A 20,370-nucleotide genomic window follows, 5' to 3' on the forward strand; every position below is an offset into this window, starting at 1 on the left:
CAGGTAGCCGCCAAGTTGTCCGCCCATTAAGGAAATCAAAACCTCGAATATGCCAAAACGAGACATGGCTGGAGAAAAAGACAACAATAACGCCGATTTCATAGTCGACACATTTGTTGCCTTGTTCGCTCGCCTTGTGTACGTGTTGGTATGCCTCGCAAATTGTGAAATTCTTGCCAACTATGCAGATGAACTTTGTGCTTTTTTAAACTTCTTGTCCGCGTATTCGAAAGAAAAAAGTACACAAGTCGTTGAGAAAGCAACCTTTCTAATCTATAGAGGTAAACGTACCTTTGAAAACCAATCGCAGGCCGGTACAGTAGTTTTAATATATAGCTGGTAGCAAACGTGCCACGTATTGTAAAAAAAACAATAAAACGCGTTATGGCGCCTTTTTAGGGTGCTTTTCTTTTTTTAGTTTCGAGTAAAACATGATTCTTCAAATTGCGTACCCGATGCTACACATAGCGTTGTCGCATCCTTCTTCAAAGACTTCTCCGGCAGAATTATTCACACTTATTTGCCTATTTCATCTTTTTTATTTTAATGCTACACTTCACTGTTTCGATGTCAACGTTCGCCGACCGACGGTTGTCATGGAGATGGTCGCGACGGCGGCCGCTTTCCGGCGCTTAGTTAGGAAAGCAGTGCAGCCGGGCCTAAATTAAACATATATACTAACTGCCACATAAACAATGAGAACAAAAAAAATACACGGTGCACAGCGTTGGCGCATATGCTTTGCGTAATTTGGCGATGCGTCTGGCCACCTGTTTATGCGCTTCATTGCATTCATTAACGTTGCTTTACTTGGCAGCTCAGATTTTTATGGTGTCGCTTAATTCCGGCTAAAGTTACCTGTTTTAGCGAACGGATGTTTTCTTTCTCTCTCTCTCACTCTCTCTTTTGTTGCTTTTTCGTGGTAAAACCGAAGGGCAGGGGTGGTATATCTTGGCTAACGTTAATTTCCGGGTGTGAGTGTCGGTGATGACGATGCAATTGTGGATATTTACTTTCACCTCGTGACCCGAAAAGAAACAAAATAATAAGGAGAGGATGAAATTTACGAGTACGGCTTTGATTTTCGTAACTTTTTTTATGTATTTCTTGTGATTCTGTGTCACCCGACCACTAATCTTACTATCACTATATGGATGTGGCACGTTTTATTTTTTTTGTGATCATTGTTGCTTTATCTTTATTTCTATCAGACGCTTGCGACAGGGAATATACCGACCAAGCCATTCCTTTATTGTTTTTAACTCATCGCTGTATCGGGTGAATGGAAAATAAAAGAACACGAGACAAGTCGCATTTTAGCATTAATTAGAGAACGCGTAAACTAATAACGCTCTCAAAAGGTGGAGAGAAATAACGAAAGGCATGGATGTTTAGTGGTATATAAATATCTTGTTTGCTATCTTGCAATGCTGAAGGAGAACGAGAACACGAAAAGGCCGGGAAGAAACATCACTAATTTGCATTTTGTTGTACCTGTTATTCACGCATCAATGTGCACGTGTTCACACATCACACATCACATCCCGATGTTTGTTTCAAGCCGCGAATACACACTTAACCGACTTCGTTGCTGATTTTATTTGTCTGTAACAAAGAAAATAGCTTCCTCAGAGCATTTGGCTAAATATTTTTGGATAATAAGTAATTAATGTTACAAAAAAGTAATTATTTTGTAGCGCTAAAAGGCCGCACGTACGTTATTTACTGTGTCATTTTATATTCGAAAGAATACAGCTGCGAACTGCTGCTGCGTTATTCTCGTTGCTCGGCGTTTGAGAAAACTCACAGGTGATATAGTATGACTTTGCTTTATCGAACAACGGCAACGCGTGCAATTTCCGATAGCAGTAATTATCGCGAGAAAAAACTGCGCCGACGAATTTGGAAGCAGCTCTTCAAACAAAGAAAAAATGTAAGAACCGCGTTATTCATTTGTCATCTCACGCACTTAAAACTTAATCCATTTTGCCGCTTATATAAGGTACTCAACCATGGTGACATTAAACTGTATACGAGTAATTAAGGTAGCGTAATTAACTGCTCAACATGTATATTGCGAAATGTTGTCTTAGTCCATTACTGCCAGCGAAGAGGCTAACATTCATCGTCTTAAGTTTATTCAATCAAATAAGTCGCATCGTGTTTGTATTCATATAACACTATCACACCGTGTATGAAATGCTAATTATTACTATCGAATATCCCCTTCAGTCGACTTGAAAGTTAGGCACGTCAAGCAATTTCGCTGCCTCAAAAATATCCTTTGTTACGCACTAAAGAAAATAAACTCGAACGCTTATATACACATGTGATTTTATTTAACACAAATAATGTAAAGAACCAATGACCAACGTGTTATTACTGTGAAAAGAAGTCCAACGGCTGCAGAAGGTAAGGAATAATTAATGTCTGAGCGCGTAGCTAGCGTGTAATTTTGGTGCTAGTTTCAAAAGAAAAGACTTCCCTCAGGATGCTTATCGAAAAAATGGCAGCAAGCGATGTATTGCGTCTACTTTTCTAAACATTTCATTTCTGGCGTAGTGCTTTAAACATGGAGGAACGAAGAAAGTAAATAGATTGGATTGGTTAAACTTTTATTGGGTCCTCCAAAACACAGATCACTGCGTTGCGGGCAGCTGCCACGTGGGGACTGAGATGCCGAGCTCCTCAGCTGCCTCGCGGGCTTGGAGAAAATAGAGATGAGCACGATACATCAAGCACATGTTACCCTGACTGACGCGCCTCATTTTCTTTTCTTTTCTTTCTTTCTTTCTTTCTTTCTTTTTTTTCGTTTTTTCTTTCTTTGATAATAGATCAGATTGCTGTGTCAGCATCGGCTGATCGCTGAAAAGCCCCCGATAGAGTTAGCATGAGTTGCCGGAAAACTGCGCCTACGAATATACACGTTACCAGTGTCCTTTGAAGTGCCGCATTTGTGTATCCTTTTCGAAAATGTCACATATAGCCCACATATGTTTCAAGTAAAAAGCCATGTGGAATCCATCAGTTTCAGTGCTCGCGTATTCGTTACTTGCGGGAGTATAATCATCGGGACGGCTCAGTGCTCTCCCATAGTTGAGTAAGAAGTAGTCGAAATTGTTGAGCTTTTTATCTAAACAAAGTTCCTCCATGCGATTGGAATAACCTCGCCATTGTAACCGTTGGTCCGGGAACTCTTTCATGCCGTAGTTTTTGTTAACACGGCCTCATGAAGTGTGAGACCCACGAGACGGCTTTATGCTCTTCCATAGTAGAGTACAATGTACTCTAGATAGTTGACATCTTGTAAACACAAATTGAGGGTAGATATGTATGTTGTGCTTTGAGGTTTGTTTGTTAGTGTGCTTGTTAAATAGACACTTGTTCTAAATATTTGCAGTGTCACAAGGTAGAATAAAGTTTTATTAAAAGGGTAGATATAAGGCCATATGTCGTACGTCGTATATAAATTTATATACTGTTGTCAAAGGGTTTATATCAGGTTATATAATGTGATATATCACCACTTATTACATATAAAACCGCTTACAAGGCTGTCTTATATGCTTCCACATATCAGTGTTTCAACGTGCATACATGGGCGCTTATAAGGCTATATATTGCCATATTAGAAAAGGAGGAAGAATTCAAGACAGGAAGGTCCATCAGACGAGTGTTCGGTTTGCCGTCTTACACCGGGTAAAGGGGATCGAGGGTTTAAAAGATAGGGATATAAAAAGGAGGGAGCATACAAAAAAAAAAAGACACACGTGGCTTCACCCTACACTGCGCTGCGTTCGATTGTATTGGACGCACGACTTCGGTCGTGTCACGTTCCACCGTAGATAGTCGGTTCATGGTGCTCACTGAAGGCTTGCAAGCACTGGACGTAGAAAATCTAGTACCTGCCATACGGCCTCATAGTGTGCTGACATAAGCCCGCCGACAAACAAGTGTGTCTAACAGTGTTTGAAGCACTATTAAGATTAATTTGCATTTTTCTGGCAACTTGCCAGTCGCACACTCGGGGTTTACTCTTGCCGAGGTGCGCTATAAATGCTCACGTCGCTGCGACATCGGCAACGCTGTTTGACCATATTTGAATTTACCTATTAATAGGGGCACATAAGGCTACATACTCCTTATAGGGCTACATACTCCTACAGACTCCTATATTTGAGCATACTTCTATGCGTATAGGGGCACAAGAAGCTATATATTCCTGTTGATTAGTGTACTACTATGCATGAATGGGCACACTTAATACTATATACTCCCAGATATAAGTGTACTTACATTGTCTCGTCACCGAAAGCTCCTTCCCTTACAGCGCTACCTCAAGAATGTGGGTAAAGGTTTAATTGAATACGAGGTAAATTCATCGCGAAGGTTTAAGGAGCGATCATGATGATAATAAAAAAGTATTCTGCCTTCATATGTGTGGTGGTCTACTTCGCTATAATATTGACTTGTTCGCTTCTATGAACGACTGCTTCTAAAATGGTATTGCCATTATGAGTAATCCTCGATAAAAGGAATTGGGGTACCCGGGAAACAAAGTGGAGTGAAACACATAAGAATCGTGCGGCACTCCCAACTGCTTTACGAAACAGGACAACCCTCCTTCCACTGGCAAGATCACAAGCAGGTGCCTTGCGAGATACTGAAAAAGAAAATCGATAACATACATTGATAAAAGCTATGATCAAGGCGAGCGATGGTTCAGACAAGATGGGATTGATATTCTAGTGGGTATTACGCAACGCAGATAAAAGAAAAAAAAGTATTATCTTTTTTTTGTACAGCGCTTCTGTCTGCCATGTTGCTAAGAGACCAAGAGCCCTCACTGAAGTTTCTAAAGTAGGCTGCGAAAAGGAAATCTCCGAGATACGGCATGGGAATTTCAATGAAGTTGGAACTTCCCAAAATACCTTCAAAAGGGTGAGTATCCAATCGGGATGGATCGAAGTTTTGCTCATGAATATACTTTCCTTGAATCCTTGGAAAGTAAGGTTGCGAAAAGTTTGTTATGTTAACGCAGTATATATTAATGAAAATTATATATATATATATATATATATATATATATATATATATATATATATATATGTGTGTGTGTGTGTGTGTGTGTGTGTCAATGGCTCAGTTTTTAAAATTGCAGGAAAATCATTGTCTTTAAGATTATCGCGTGGTGGAGTGGAAACTAAAGTTCATTTTCAACAATAGGGGTCAGGGAGGGAACAAAATGTCAAGTATATCAATTAGGGTAACCTTTAAATGTAACACCCTCCACTCTAATTTATAAGACATTAAAACAAAGAAAACAACTTTTTAAAGGCAGCCGTGTTATGAATTATTGCTCAGTTATAAGTTCCCATGGTAACTTCGGAGTGGTTTGTGCACACCGAAAGCGTTTCGTAACCCGCTAAAAATTAAATTACCATTCTGAAATTTTGGAAGGCTTTCTTACGTCATTTGCTTTTATAATAATGTCTGGAGTGTCACGTGCCAAAACCACGCTCTCCAGTATAAGATAATAATACGAGGGACGCTTCGGAGGAAGGCTTCCGGAATTTTGACCATTTGGTGTTCTTTACCGTGCATCCACCTCGGTGAAACAGTGGCTAGGGGGCTCAGCTATAGAGGGTTTTAAAATGGCAAGTTTTGTCCCCCCCCCCCCCCCCAAAAAAAAAAACTTCCGGTCACCTCATTTACCAGCTTGCAACGTCAAAACTGAAAGTGCGTTTTCACGTGTTTTCAAGGGTAACGAAATTCTCTTGTTAATTTTTCAGATAAAAGGAATGTGCGTAATGTTCAAAGCAATCTCTTGTAGTTAATATGTGGCTCAAAAGAACATTTATTTGAATATATTTTTCCAAATGATGGGAAAAAAGTGTAGAAAATCAGCGGGCTATTTTCTCACGCTCTTCTTCCCCACCTATGCTATTCTGGCACATCGGTGGACAGAACTGGAAGTCATCAAGGGTCTCGTTTGCAAACAGTGAAAGCGTCTGTACTTGTTGGTGAGGGACCAAGGGTTCTCACTGAAGTCACAGAGAAAGAAGAAGACAAGAGCGGACACTCCGCGAAACCTGGCCTCAGGAAGTGCGTCACGACTACGTAACGAACTAGTGCTCTCACCAAACGTCAGAGGGCGCAAGCGCAAAAAAAAACAGTTATAATCAATGCAACAGAATTGTTTTTACAAAATAATAATTATACGCCCAAATTTGGTATGTTCTTTATACATAAAAACAATTTATTCAACACACCTTAGCGATTATTTTTCTTCAGCCGTACTGTCATAAACACCATCTACCCAGCGACAAGCCCATGCATGACTGACAGCGAGAACCTTTCGTCGCTTTCGTCAACGTCGGCTGCGTCGGCGTTTTCGTGCGTGAGATAACAGGTGAGGCACGTTTTCAAGCGAAGCTTGTTGAATGACATGTTGTTGGTCTTGTTGGGTCATTTTTTCAGAAAACGGTTACACTTGCGCGAATAAGACACCATGCAACAAACATAGAAAGATGCACACACACACGTTGCGCTTCGAGTGTGCGAGTTTGTTTCTTACGTGGCGTCTCATTCACACAGTTGTAACCTTTTTCTGAAGCTTGTGAGGACTGTGAGGTTCGCTAAAAAGAAAGTTTGTGGCTCTATGCGGCGGCTAGACGGGAACATTGTGCAACGTATGCAGTATAGCAAAGGCGGCACGGCGTCAAGCCGAGGCGACGCGTGCTGCGTCTGCCACGGACGCGAGCGTCTGTGCGCTGAGCGTAGCTGGGCAGCTAGGTCATAGGCTCGGTGCAAAATATTGAGAAGCATTCGCCTGGCCTCGCATGCTTCACGACGCGTTTCCCGAAGGCTCGGAACACGAATGATTCTTGGTGTGCCGGAGGCAAATCTGGACTAGCCAAGTGGCCATCATCTTCGTTTTTTTGCTAGCCTTGTGCCGCTAGCGCAAGCTGCTCACAAATTTTTTGACGTTTCCAATATAATTTTACCGCATAAATTTCAACTATGATTTTTCTTCCCAAGGTACTGCTGATACTGCGTACGTACAAAGGTGTTCTAGAGTTCCCAGGCCGCGATACCATTGCATTACAAGGGATAGCGGCCTGGAAACTTCTGAAGATCTTTGTACGTGGTCTTGACGTATATCTTTGCAAGTCAGAGTTTTATGGGTCAGAGATGTATCACTGGTTTTGTATTGTGCATCGATTAGCTAATCATTCAAATGGGTTTGTTGGTACACTTATGACGTGCACATATCTTTTTCGTAATTTGACAGCGAAGCATCCACTTACTAACATTTTCAGACCGCGCTGACGCCATGCCGTCCGGCGGTCCAAGCTACGGCAGCTACTGCTGTGTATCGTGGTGCTTCAACAATGGCAGAACCCACAAGAAGCCTGGAACGAGTTTCTTCCGCATACCACGGGACAGCAGGTGTGTTAAAGCTTTTGTATGGTTTGCATGTCTTTAGGCTTACTGTTCGTACTTGCTCAGTGAGGGTAACAATAAAAAATCACTATTCAAGCACTTCCCCTTTCAGCTGATAGTTCATTGCCAATGCAGGATGAAAGCGTGGATGCAGTATGCTGGACGCGATGATCTCCTTAGTAAGCCGGCCAGCCTATTGTACGCAACGTACAGGGTTTGTAGCGACCATTTTACTGCTCAAAGTTTCATGGACCCTTGGGCACACAAGGCTTACAAGAATGGCTGTTCCCAGTGTGCAACCAGCTGCACCATGTAAGTGATTGACTGAAACTCAAATATGTGCAATAGCAGCCACTTGTATTGAATCAGTGGCGACAGTTAACCGTGAAGATCTTTGTAGCCGATGGAGAAGCCTCACTATAGAAGTAACACTTGGAAAGTCTTAAATTTTGTGAATTGTGGGCTATTACCTTCCTAACAACAGCTTTACATTTCTGTCGTTTTTTGATGCTCTTGACCTGCGCAACTTGTTTTAAAAGACTTTAAAGGGCTGTTTCACGTTATCTTCAAGCCTGAGTGCACATGTATGTATACTTTTCATCAGTGAAAGCTGCCACTGTTGATAATTCCAAAAATAACAAATTACTTGTTTCCTAGTTGGTGCCTTCTCTTTTCTTCCACGTTCGACCAATTTATGCGTTTGAAAGAGCTGTTTAAGTTTCCCCATGCTACAAGCTTTGTAACTTGTACCAACTGCCCATATATGCAGGTTCTCTGAGCGTCGCTTCAAGTAGTGACTGTGACATGGCTGCAGAAGCTGCACTGCAAGGTGCGGATGAGCTTCAGTTTGTGTTATTTTAAGCCTCTTACTGATACATTGTCGTAATTTCATTTCTTCAGGACCTGCGGTAGAGGCTTCCAAAAGCGGCTCCCACACATTGAGGTGCGTTCAGTGTCGCGATTTCTTTTTTTTTACCGAAATTGACTGTTGACCAAACCTCTGCAGGTGGCAGCTCCCTTGTAGCTGGTAAAAGAAATTCCGCTGACTTCGTCTTTCCGGAGAAAACCTTAATCAGTCATTCAGCTGTCACAAAAGGAACTTGTGTGACCGGTAAGTTGTATGTTCACTTCAACACCAGAGTGGATTGAGATAGAGACTTCCGCAGGCCGCTCGCAAGATTGTTCCGACAGCACTGCCCGAGGCACTGAACAAGCTTCACAAAACCCTCCAGAAGACGTCTCCGCCAACAGCTCCACGCCTGAGTGCCCTAGAGAAAATGGTGACTATGCTTTTATTGCAGCTGTTTTTAATGTGCTATTTTATGTTTAGGACATTCTGAGGAAACTATCCTCAAAAGGACACTACGTGTGCACTTACAAAATGTAAGGGTGGGCTCTCAGTGATTTTTATTTTTTTTGTACATTGTCAACATTGTGAATGGTTTGTTTTTAGGTAGTGGAATCGAAAACTTTGCACCACAGAAAGTTGTGCACCTTGAGTGTGAAAGAGCGAGGAAAGTGCTCGTATGGGATTAGTTGTTCTTCGCTTTTACATCCATTTTTTGTTTATTGCAGTACGTTCCTGTGTGCCAGCGACAATGTCTCCATCAATGAAGTACAAGCAAACCATTAAACATCTGCAAGCCAAAGTAGCAGCACAGCGGAAAACTATCAAAAGACTGCGGAGACAGCCTCACCAAGCACCGTCATCGACTTCAAAGGCCCTTGAAGTTATCCGACCGCACGTCACCGAGGAGGTTTTTAAACTTCTTTCTGCACATGTTCGCTTGAGGCCCAAACGCAAGGGCAAGCGGTTTCCCGTGTGGTTCAAAAAATTTGCTCTTCACTTAAACTTCCGAGGTCCGCGAGCATACCGATTTCTGGCTCCATATTTTTCTTTGCCCTCCCGGCGTTCATTAAGGAGGTGGCTAGCTAATGTAAAGATGACTCCAGGCATAATTCCAGGAATCCTTTCTTCCATTGCAACAAATACTCAAGCTTGGAATGAACGGGACCGAGTGTGCGCTTTAGTTTTCGACGAAATAGCACTCAAAAAGAATTTGTACTATGATGCTGCAAGAGACGTTGTCCAGGGTTTTACAGATGATGGCACTCATCGCACTTCAACCATAGCTGATCGAGGACTGGTTTTTCTTCTTGTTGGCGTTTCGAGAAAGTGGGTTCAACCGGTTGCTTTTACTATAGGGCACACATCAACACCATCATCTGTTATGCATAACTTGCTGGTGTCACTCATTTTGGAGCTTAGGAGCATGAATATTGCAGTGAAAGCAGTCATTTGTGACCAGGGCAGTTCAAATGTAAGTCTCGCTAACCAACTAAGAGTGACTGTAGCAAAGCCTTTTTTGAAGTGAGCGGGTATATTACATTTTTGATGTTCCGCATTTAATTAAAACAACGCACAATAATGTCCAAGCACACAAGTTATACATTGGGGATGACATCATTAACTGGTCGCACATTGTAACCCTTTACCAATCCTTACATGAGTTGCGGTTGCGATTGGCTCCAAAGTTGATTGAACGGCACGTTCATCAGAAACCTTTTTCTAATATGAAGGTGAGCAGAGCAACTCAGGTCCTCAGTGCATCAGTTTCGATTGCTATCACGGCATTGGTGTATGCGAAGGTGCTGCCTGCCTCGGCCATCACTACAGCTCAATTTTGTGATCGTATGGACAGGATTTTCGATGCCTTGAACAGCTGGAGTAAAAAAAGAACTTCGCAAAAGCTGCGGCATGCAATCATGAAAAATGATTCAGAGCTGATTGACTTCCTCCGAGGCCAGCTTCACTGGATTGCATCATGGCAGTTTGTTGGCAGACGTCAACCACAAACCATCGTAGGTTGGCAAATTACAATTGAGGCAATTTGTCAACTATGGGACGACCTCTCCAAAAATTACAATTTTGAATACCTGTTAACACGCAGGCTTCAGCAGGATCCTCTGGAGAACATATTTGGCCACATTAGGCAAAAACAGGGTTGCAACACCAACCCCAATGTAGCACAATTTTTTTGTGGCCTGAAGCACATCTGTATAAGAAAACTCTTCAAGCTGTCAGAATATGGAAATGTCGAGGATGATGAATGTGACCTCCTCCTCCAGGAGCAGCTCTCGCCATTCTCCCTCACCAGTGCGTCTCTTGTGGATAATGAGGAGTGTGCACAGCCACAGCCTGACGGCTTTCCCGCTCTAGACGATCTCTCTGAACTTGCGACAAACGTTCACTCCCATATTATTGATGACTCCACTGCATATTATGTAGCTGGTTTTCTCATCAAACACTTCCTTCGGAATGCATGTGACGGTTGCAGTTGCCCACAGTTACTGAAAGACGACAATGAGATGCTTAAGAGTACCCACCAGTATTTCACAATGCTCAAAGCATACCACGTCCCCAGCAAACTTTTTGGGAATCTCACTGTGCCATCAGAAGCAGTTTTTGCATACGTACAACAACTTGAATCTCACTTTCTTGCCATAATTGAGGCCACTGCACATCACCTGAAAGTGTGCGATGTTTTGTAATACCATCTGTCAAGTGTTGGCGATTTTCATTTCTGCTCTGCTGGGTTTCGCGCGAAGTTTCTGAAAATGTTTTGCCGGGTTCGTTTATGTTGGCATGTGCGTTTTGTGAACCGAAACTTAGATAAGGTTAGGTTCCAGTCTTCAATCTCAGGCATACAGCTTGACAAGTTCAAAGGTTAGCAATTAGCGGCGGGTTTACACTAAAGTATTCGAGTTGAGCCGAATCCTGCAAAAGCTTTGTTATGTTATTACTTCGTTACAGCAGACTTCATTATGGTCCTATATGCTTATATTCAGCTCAACTGGACTAGCCACTCCTTCGTTGCATACATTGTTTAGGTTACCCGCTATGAGGAGTAGGGACACTGTGTATTCGCTCGAAGTGATTTGCATAACCTTAAAAAGAATGTTGGGTATCCTGTCTGTATTTTTGTAGCAAATGCGGGCGAACTGTACACTTTACTGTGGCTCGCTTGGTCACTGTGTATGCTTTATCTCTCCAGCTCAAGTAATATATCGATAACAAAACCGCTTGTTGAAATGTCTTCGAGCGGGTAAGGAACACAGTATGAAGTGGGCACGGTTCACGTTATCACGCTTTTCGTCTTTTAGCTTCTCATCAACCTCCTCATCTCGCCCATCAAAATTTTCAAAAGAATACTCAAACTTGTAGCGTTTGATGGGGCTGCAGACGCTGCCATTTTATTTTTATATAGCTTTTGAGTGATAACGTACGATGTAGAGCCTTTGTGAAAAATAATGAGCCAAAGTGGTTTCCTTCTACTATTTATTAGCCCTGTAATACCGCTCTCGTAGCACCAATTAAGGTCCACAATTCTGGATATTTGGGTGCACGTTAAAGAACCCCAGGTGGTCTAAATTTCCGGAGACCTCCACTACGGCGTCTCTCATAATCATATAGTGGTTTTGGGACGTTAAACCCCACATATCAATCAATCAACAATTCTGGATAAGTGATGACTACAATCTATTTTAGCTCGCAAGCGTCACAGCAACACCCAGACGCAAATCACTTGGGATCTTAAGTTTTTGATGAAGGCGACGCATAACAAAAGCCACAAAACCTGCCAGTGTTGTAGCATAAAGTTTGTCTTTCACGTAGTGAGCAAGCGGCAAAGCCCTACCTTTCTGAGGACAAGCAGGCATCAAGTCTGCTTTTTTTCATTTTGGACTAGCTGTTCTTAAGCACAGCCAGCACACTGCACCTTTGCTTTTCTGCTATATTGTGTCGTGTGGTTTCTGTGTGCTCTTTTTTTATATGCATTATTTCGGTTAACCCCAGGCGTGATTCGCGACTTCATTGCTGTGTATATGTCACTTTTTCCTTCTTCATCAGCATTGTGCGCTGTGTTTTTGCCATAGATCCTTACTTACCCACTGGCCCGGTGTGTCATACTTCACCAGCTTCTCGGCTTCTGCCAACTCTAGCGATGTGTGCGTTGTCTGTGTTCTCTCTGTATTTGTTACAATATTTGTTACAATTTATTTGTAAGGCCACATGCATTTGTTGTCTACCTTTGTCATATTGTGCTTTTTATATTCTCGGACTCTACCTTGCCTTTGAATAAAACATTACGGATACTCTGTCTCTTTGACTGATATATACATTGATCACTCGTTCCAAAAGAAAAACACAAGCGCGATGAATAAAACCGTAGTGAATTATCATTACCTGCATCTCGTTTTATTATAACGTAATCGAAATAAAAATTACGTCACGACCGATTCGCACGAACCACTGAACACAACAAAACAGGGAATCGCTAAATCAAAACTACCTACAAAAAATATCCATTTGGACGATGAATAGTGGTCTGAAATCATGAACTTTCGTTATAGCCAAACGTCGGTTATGCAAAGTAATTCAAAATTTGCGCCAGGGAAACCGAAACAGGAAGCGCATGCCACTTGCTCTCACCAACCACTAGGTGTGCTAGGGTCGATTGGGCCGCTGGGGTCTACGGGAGTGTCCACTCTTAACCTTTATTTCTCTATGCTGAAGTTTCTAAAGTAGGCCGCAAAAAGGAAATCCCAGAGATACGGCATGGGAAACGTGATACTTATCGTGGGTTGGATCTCGGCCGTAGCACTCCCGTTTCGATGAAGGTAAAATGGCAGAGGCCCGTGTGTTGTGCAATGTCAGTGCTCGTCAAGGAACATAAGATGGTCGAAATTTCCTGATCCCTTTGTCGGGCGTCCCTAATAGACATATGGTGGTTTTGGGACGTAAACCACCATAAAAGTAGTTATAGTCGCGCAGTGCACAAGCCTCTAGCACTTCGCTTCTATCGAAAGGCGATCGCCGAGGTCGGGATTCAACACGCGATTTTTGTTTCAGCAGCGAAGCCCCGTAACCACCGTACCACCTATGGACCTGGGGGAGACTAAATAGAAAAACAATATTTGAAGTGGGGATAAAAAGTTCATGCGATTGGAGTATTTGAGTGGACCAATCGGTTCGTCACACGAGGTGCAACTGTGAGGACTAACGGTTGCCCGATAATGTGTAAATGTGAGGACTAATGGTTTCCCGATAATGTGTAAACGTGAGGACCAAATGTTAGTCCTCTGAAGTGATTTGTGGGACTAACAATTACCCGCTAGGGTTTAAATGTGAGGACTAAATGTTAGTCCCTTGAGCTGGTCTGTGGGGACCAACTGCTAGACCCGGTGCCGTTTGTCTTTAAAAGGATTAATGGTTATGACAGCCCCATTAGTCCCCAAAAAACAAACCACACACCCTTTTAACACCCTTTTAACACGCCCTTTTGCCTTGTATAGGTTCACTGTCATGTTTGTTTACCGAAGGCGAAACTACTGATGTATACGTAACCATCGAAGGGGCTTATGTGCACAAACTTTTTGCAGCTGTGTGAATGAAGCGGCCTATGAAATGATTCTAAGCTTTCGTGTCTTATATTTACCACGTTAAGGGTAGCGAGAAGCAGAACGTTCCAGTAAGCTTTCTTCGTATTTTTCTTTCTCGTATAAGGTACCCACGTCGTTCTGTACATGAAATTGTAAACAGCCCTCTATGACAGTAAATCTATCAAACAGCCACAGTTGTTAATGCAGTCTTCTTTTGTTATTGTAGTACAAATTTCACTTGCATGGTTGTCAACGCTTGCCCAATCTCTAAGTCGTGCGTCAAGTATTGTTCCGCGTGCTCACGACATCACGTGAACATGTTTGCGAAAGAACAATAGACTTTGCCTGGTCAAGGTGGTATTCAAGTACCATATAGTGTGTCATAAGCACATATAACTTGGCAGCAGCAAGCACAAGACCGAGCTGACTGGCGGAACATGGGAGAGGCTTTGTCCTGCAGTGGACGCAGTCAGGCTGATGATGATGATGATGCATATATAGTATATATGTTTGTTTTACGCAAGCATTTTAACAAGATTGCAAGACGTTGTACGATGCCATTTGTTTTCTTATAAACGTCGCTGTTCATTACATAAATTGCCAATTATTTTTTACGCCCCCGTAACCAACGCAACCTAACCACGTCTACTGTAACCGCCCAAGAAAGGAGTAAGACAGATAGCCTTCATTTTTCGAGCATCATTGAATATTGGCTTCGACAAAGCCTTCGTGAAGCCATCTGCGCAACACATCGTTATGATCAGGTGGCAGCTTCACTGACCAGCGAAAAAGAATACGCAAGCATTACAAAATACCGCATTAACGGAATCCGTCTTTCATCGAGTCTTAGTGCATTAATCTCTTCTCGGTTTAGGCAAGCTCCGAATCAATCGATCGAATGTTGCGAACCACTTCTGCGGGGTCCCTCAAGACGGCGGAACGGCAAAAAAAAAAATTGACAGCAAGTTGCTAGTAAAATGAATCAACTAGGAAATCCATACGAATTTTCAATAAAAAGATAAATTGTCAGTAGCCGATAAATTTGTTCCGGTGCGGCAAGCCAACTATATAAGGGAAACTATTTATTGGGGCGATTGCTGTACGAGCTGCTGTACCAAGCGCTATACCAACGGATGCTTGCACCATTTCCTGTTTCTAATATACAGAACGGTCAGCCCGATTTCGACATCCAACTGTAACACCGAATCATACTCGGCCCTTTCGTCAAACCACAATATCGGCATCGGATCAGGCTACCACTCCCTAATTGTTCCTAAAGACGATGACTTGTTCTTTGCGTAAGACGCTTACGTAACAGCATCGGAATAATCTTATTTTCTAACTGGACAAGCAATTTCCTCCAAGAACACGCTATCTCCTGCTGGTATGCCACGAGGAATGCCCACCTGTAATATAGCCGGGCGATGGTCCCATCATCTTCGATCTCGTCGTCAGGGACTCATAATGGTTATTCATAGGGAGGAAGCACTACAAAGGCTGACGCACTCCAATGCTCACGTTGTCTACAGCCCCGCCTGCGACGGACCTATAGTCTGCAATGTCGTCTGCAGCATCTACATTTCTAATGTGCTTCTACGCTCTGTGTGAAGCACCACATAGGCTGACACTGCAAAAGTGCAACAGGGGCTGACGCAAACCTAAGGGAAGCCACTTACTTGCAGCGGTGCACAACGTAATGCATTCCGCAATACATTCCGCTACACCGTCTGCAGTTACTCAAGTGCCTCTTGCCTTATGTCGTATCGTCTGCACCACGGCAACTTCTGAATGCTTAAACTGGATGCAGCACTTGGAAAGTTGCTGGTAGACCTAACATCGAGACCTTGTCTGCTTCCATTCATCTTGTATAATGTGACCATTCCAGATGACTTATTTTTCGCGTACGCGCTTCAAAGAAAGCGACAAAACAGGGATTATTGCGCAAACCAGGAATATGTGGCCTTATTTTCAGAATTAGAAAAGAAAACGTGTGAACATATGCTGACGCAAGTTGGAAAGGGAGAACAAATTGTCCTGAAACTTGTACCAGCCCATCGCTATTGGTAATAGTCATGACCTCTCAAGTGATACTTTGAAAACAGTGTGAAGGATTGCCACCCTCAATAGGCCCGATGCACGAATCACGCGCAACTGCGTTGAGTCAGGGTCGTGGGTGAGATGACAAACAGCGTACGTGGTAACTGAATTCTGACGCCGTCAGATGCCAAGTTAGGCGCACTCACTTTTATGCTCAGTTTACTCGATAAAAAGCACACTCAAAGAATGTGCCAAAGGATTTAGAATGTAGAATTGCAAGTAGTTCCTGCGGTATCTTAACTCTAAAAAACACACAACCTAAACTATTTGTTTTACTTACGATGGCTTTCATACTCTTTTCGCACCTCTGCAATGTTATAAATTAGGTGACCTATGGATGGCCTTACTTTCGACACACATCTGCTGCCACCTCGGGCTGTTCAACTGAGCTTACCTTTTTTTTTTTATTTCGGACGTCGTGACATAAAGTTACCCGAGTCGCGAAACGTCGAATGCACCAGCCGAACTGCTTATATACGCGATTTGGGCCAACCTTACAGCACCGTTCACATAGTTGCTCAATCTGCAAGAGTAAGAAACTAGCCGCTCAATATGATATCACCGGAACTGAGTTGCGAGATAGCCTATAGACTCCATACCGTGGCTACATTGCGCCAAACCACCTCGGCGAGATAAGAGTCGTCCAAAGCGTAACGTGGCGGGCTTTTGTCCTTCCTGTTAAATCATTTGCTCAAATAAACAAACGCACACAGACAGACAGACAGACAGACAGACAGACAGACAGACAGAGAGACAGACAGACAGACAGACAGACAGACAGACAGACAGACAGACAGACAGACAGACAGACAGACAGACGGACGGACGGACGGACGGACGGACGGACGGACGGACGGACGGACGGACGGACGGATAGACGGATAGACAGATAGATAGATAGATAGATAGATAGATAGATAGATAGATGGATAGATAGATAGACAGAATAACAAACAATACAAGAAAACTTGTTCAATATGGCAGTTACAACTCATCCGCAGAGCGCTTTACGGACACCATGCCTTGCTTGCGCTGCACTGAACTATTAGTGTAAGAAGAAACTTGTATATACAACGAGGGCAGCGTTTGCCCTAGCTTCAAGTCGTCGGCTTAAAATAACACAGAAAAAAAGAAAAGAAAAAAAGAAGACCGCCCAGTCCCGCCGTGGTCTCGTAACGCAAACAGCTTCAGACCACTTATCTATATATTTGGCTACGATACGTTTTCATTTTTTTTACGTCTGTAGTATACGTTCCTTAACGTACGCGGACTATTCATCAAAGTATAATAGGAGTATTTCCTTTGAAGAGCGTCGTGAATTGTGACCTGCTGAGGTTATTGCACTTCTTCACTTTGCATTTGGAATATTTTCCTTGTCTTTCGCTCCTAGGACAATGACCTCCCGCTTTCTCTGATGCCAATAGTAAGGCCCACTTTTACGCCAGTAGCAAGCAGTTTTGCGAAACTTTTCATTCATAAAAGTCTGTGTGATGAACCCCGCAGTCGCAGTTGCGTGCGGAGATACGCAACGCAGCCCTACATCACTGCACGGGGAGGGGAAAAAATGCGGTAGTTATACGTCTGGTTTATTACGATACATAATTTTAAAGTTTTACGATTGCCTGACTATGCGTTACCACCCGAGACCATAAAACGTTACGCGCCATATTTTCGCCGAATCTGCTTTGATCAAGTAGGAATGTAGATTCCATCTCGCTGCAATGTTCGTAGCTAACCGTCCTAAACTCACTGGGCATGTGCAGCACAGTCGCACCCAACAAGAGTTGCAACATGCCTCTCGCGGTCACGTGGTGGCGGCATAGCAAATGGTCTTTGACGTAAGCATGGTTTCGACGGCTGTAATATACAGAACCAACTTCAAGTTTATCGAGGTTGCAGCGTAGCCTTCGGTTCGCTTGAACCATGGCAACCCTGCAGCAAATCATATTAACCTCCAGGTTACATTGTAAAACATGTTGTACAGGGATGCGGGAAACTGACTGGCCATTGAATTGTTCGCAGTATTATTTTTTTTCAATAAACCGAGTTCTATCAAATGAAACAGCTCCCTTTTTTTCTTCTCCTTACAGTTGGTAAAATTCTTAAGTTTCCATCAAGTTCTACGCAAGCCCCACCATCGTTTACAAGTTTACGTAAGTAGTTGGAACACGTTTTGCGACACGCTTCTGCAAATACTTCTTGCGCTGCGCTTTCAGAAACTCTGTGAATTCGCTCCCTAAATTTCGTCGCGAGTCTCGATATATATACTTCCTCCCTAGCGCACCCACAGTGAAAGAAGTAGTTGGGCAGGACACATTTGCAGGCCTAATTTAGGGGGCCACGACTTCGCAATGCACAACCTTGGGAACGCGTCCCGATTAACGTTTGAGTTTGAGTTTGAGTTTATTCAACCACGTGACAAGTACACGAAAAATACACTGTATACGTTGTTTGGTGCGAAGAAAAAAAGCTGCATTTCAAAGCTTGACTGGTCCCTTCACCCAGAAAAAAATCTAAACTACAAATTTACAAAAAGTTACAAAAACTACAAACGTGTGTGTGCGATCCTTCCGTTGCAGGTCATCTAACTGATTAGTGGAGGACCACGACACGTGAAAAACGCATTAATTGCCTCCTGCTACAATTCTGTAGAAGGTTCCTGGTATTATATGAATGGAAAGCCTTAGCGAAAAACATGGAATTTATTCTTGCGTTTCGACGACGCCGTCTGGATGATCGGCTGCTACGTTAGTGCAAATGCTTTTGTTTTTTACTGTGACTTTTGATTAACATGTCTAATAATCGTTTTTGTGGGTCGAGTGCTTTGTAAATATTCAAATTAGTGAACAAACTGCAGTAACAGCACAACGGTGAGACGAAGAAAACAAAGATGTGCCAACAAGACTGCCTTTCAACACTATTTCAACGAACGAACGTACTAAAACATTGTTTCTTTTTTTTTCTCATCGGACAATAATCCCAAACGAAGCCACCGCCCCTACTCTATAATAAACGTGCCACCTACGTGACTACGTTATCGGAACGAGCCTACAACCCGATAAGAGAGATCAATAAGTATAAGGTACCTCCAGCGTGCGCAATCCCCAAGTCCCTCGCTGCCTATCCTCTACAGAGGATACGCAATATGTATCTGACTGCCCGACGAACCACTTCTGGCGGTCCTTGACCGCTCTGCGTATGCATCTGTACAAAGCGCAAAGCCTGAGTCCACAGGGCCTCTTTTTTTTCTCGACCAAGTGAATCGGAAAAGCGATTACTGGGCCGTTCTAAATCGGTCACTTAACCACTGCTGTATACATATATATCGCTGCTGCTGGTCGGCGAATAGCGTGCGCGAGCGGTTTGGCAACGAATTGACGCAAGTAAGTCGTCTCCGCAAATCGTTGTTTACTGGTAAACTCTACGCCCACAGATTCCGAAACTGGTCCGATGTGAACGAGAGCTCAACCTAGTATGTATATATAAAGCCAATTTCAAAGCCCTTTCAAACAGCTTGGTGCTTGATCGTGTTACAGTGACGCAGGGACGCAGGCTATCGGAGCAGACAGGCCGATGTGTTAGGCTACTGCATTACGAACGTTGGCATTGTGAGCTAACAGCCGAGCTGATCGATTTTCCAGGCTGAATGTCTTCCACATGCACAGGTATAGAATAAATAGTTCCAAATGATGTTCGGTGTCGGCTAGTGATGCGTAAAGATGACCGTCAATGTTTCGATCCCAGCGTTTCGCAAAACCTGTTCAGCACTCATTATTTTTTTTTCCACATGGTTGCACTTTTCCAGCGCCTACTAACAAAGGCCAATGCTCGCTGAAAGAATATACTATTGCTAACCTATACTGACACTGGGTATGGTTTTGTTAACCAAATGATGAAATAAGATACTGTCGGTCAGTGAATCGTAATACAAGACTTCTGTTTTTATCAGGTTCCAACCGTCTTCTTTATTACTTAATTCAATCGAGCTTAAACATATGCATAAGTTGCTCATACGCTTTGGTTACCTGTGTTTGTATACTTTACTCTTTTACTCATTCACGCATTGCAAATATTATCACTGACTTATCTCGCCCACTGCAAACACCACCGCATATGCAGGCGTTCAATATTTAGGAAGGGAACGTGACGTATATGGGAGCCACTTAGCGTGATTTATTTATTATAACTTCTCTTATCGGTCCTTCGTGGCACTAATGTGCACTGCACGGGATTACTCAAAAGTCGTCTTAACTGCACACGATTTCTGGCTTAGTTGTTAATATATATGTTGGATAGTCTCCGGCACATAACGTGACCCTTCACTATTGACTCGTTGCAGGTCGCTGGTGGATGCTTGCTTTGAAAAAAATATCATATAGTGCTATA

At 43.0% G+C, this 20,370-nt stretch overlaps 2 protein-coding genes across 7 annotated transcripts in view; one reads left to right on the forward strand and one right to left on the reverse strand.

Annotated features, from left to right (window-relative positions):
- Window positions 1-20,370, reverse strand: part of LOC119179535 (GTP-binding protein Rhes) — a 149,583-nt gene that overhangs the window by 112,796 nt on the left and 16,417 nt on the right. The gene's annotated exons all lie outside the window — the stretch shown is intronic.
- LOC142767491 (uncharacterized) lies at window positions 6,084-12,508 on the forward strand. 6 transcript variants are annotated; one of them, XR_012884914.1, is made up of 6 exons: window positions 6,084-6,412; window positions 7,323-7,452; window positions 7,582-7,758; window positions 8,216-8,275; window positions 8,347-8,389; window positions 8,453-8,961. XR_012884914.1 is itself a non-coding variant. In XM_075869230.1 (4 exons), exons 1-3 carry the CDS (start codon window positions 7,337-7,339, stop codon window positions 8,238-8,240), a joined length of 318 nt encoding a protein of 105 aa, XP_075725345.1. In that variant the 5' UTR covers window positions 7,023-7,336; the 3' UTR covers window positions 8,241-8,275; window positions 8,347-8,432. The 6 variants fall into 6 exon arrangements, 1 of the variants encoding a protein (XP_075725345.1); XR_012884917.1 differs by lacking the exon at window positions 6,084-6,412 and adding an exon at window positions 9,022-12,508 and having other exon boundaries at window positions 7,009-7,758; window positions 8,453-8,557; window positions 8,613-8,726; XR_012884916.1 differs by lacking the exon at window positions 6,084-6,412 and adding an exon at window positions 9,022-12,508 and having other exon boundaries at window positions 7,009-7,758; window positions 8,453-8,726.

The sequence above is a fragment of the Rhipicephalus microplus genome, chromosome 7, assembly GCF_043290135.1.
Source record: "Rhipicephalus microplus isolate Deutch F79 chromosome 7, USDA_Rmic, whole genome shotgun sequence".
NCBI classification, from domain to species: Eukaryota; Metazoa; Arthropoda; class Arachnida; order Ixodida; family Ixodidae; genus Rhipicephalus; species Rhipicephalus microplus.

Excerpts from the sequence above, each read along its gene's own strand:
- LOC142767491 (XM_075869230.1), top strand. The coding sequence starts at position 7,337 with ATGCCGTCCGGCGGTCCAAGCTACGGCAGCTACTGCTGTGTATCGTGG. Across the intron at positions 7,453-7,581 it reads CGCATACCACGGGACAGCAG|GATGAAAGCGTGGATGCAGT; the intron begins GTGTGTTAAAGC and ends TTGCCAATGCAG. Across the intron at positions 7,759-8,215 it reads TGTGCAACCAGCTGCACCAT|GTTCTCTGAGCGTCGCTTCA; the intron begins GTAAGTGATTGA and ends CCATATATGCAG.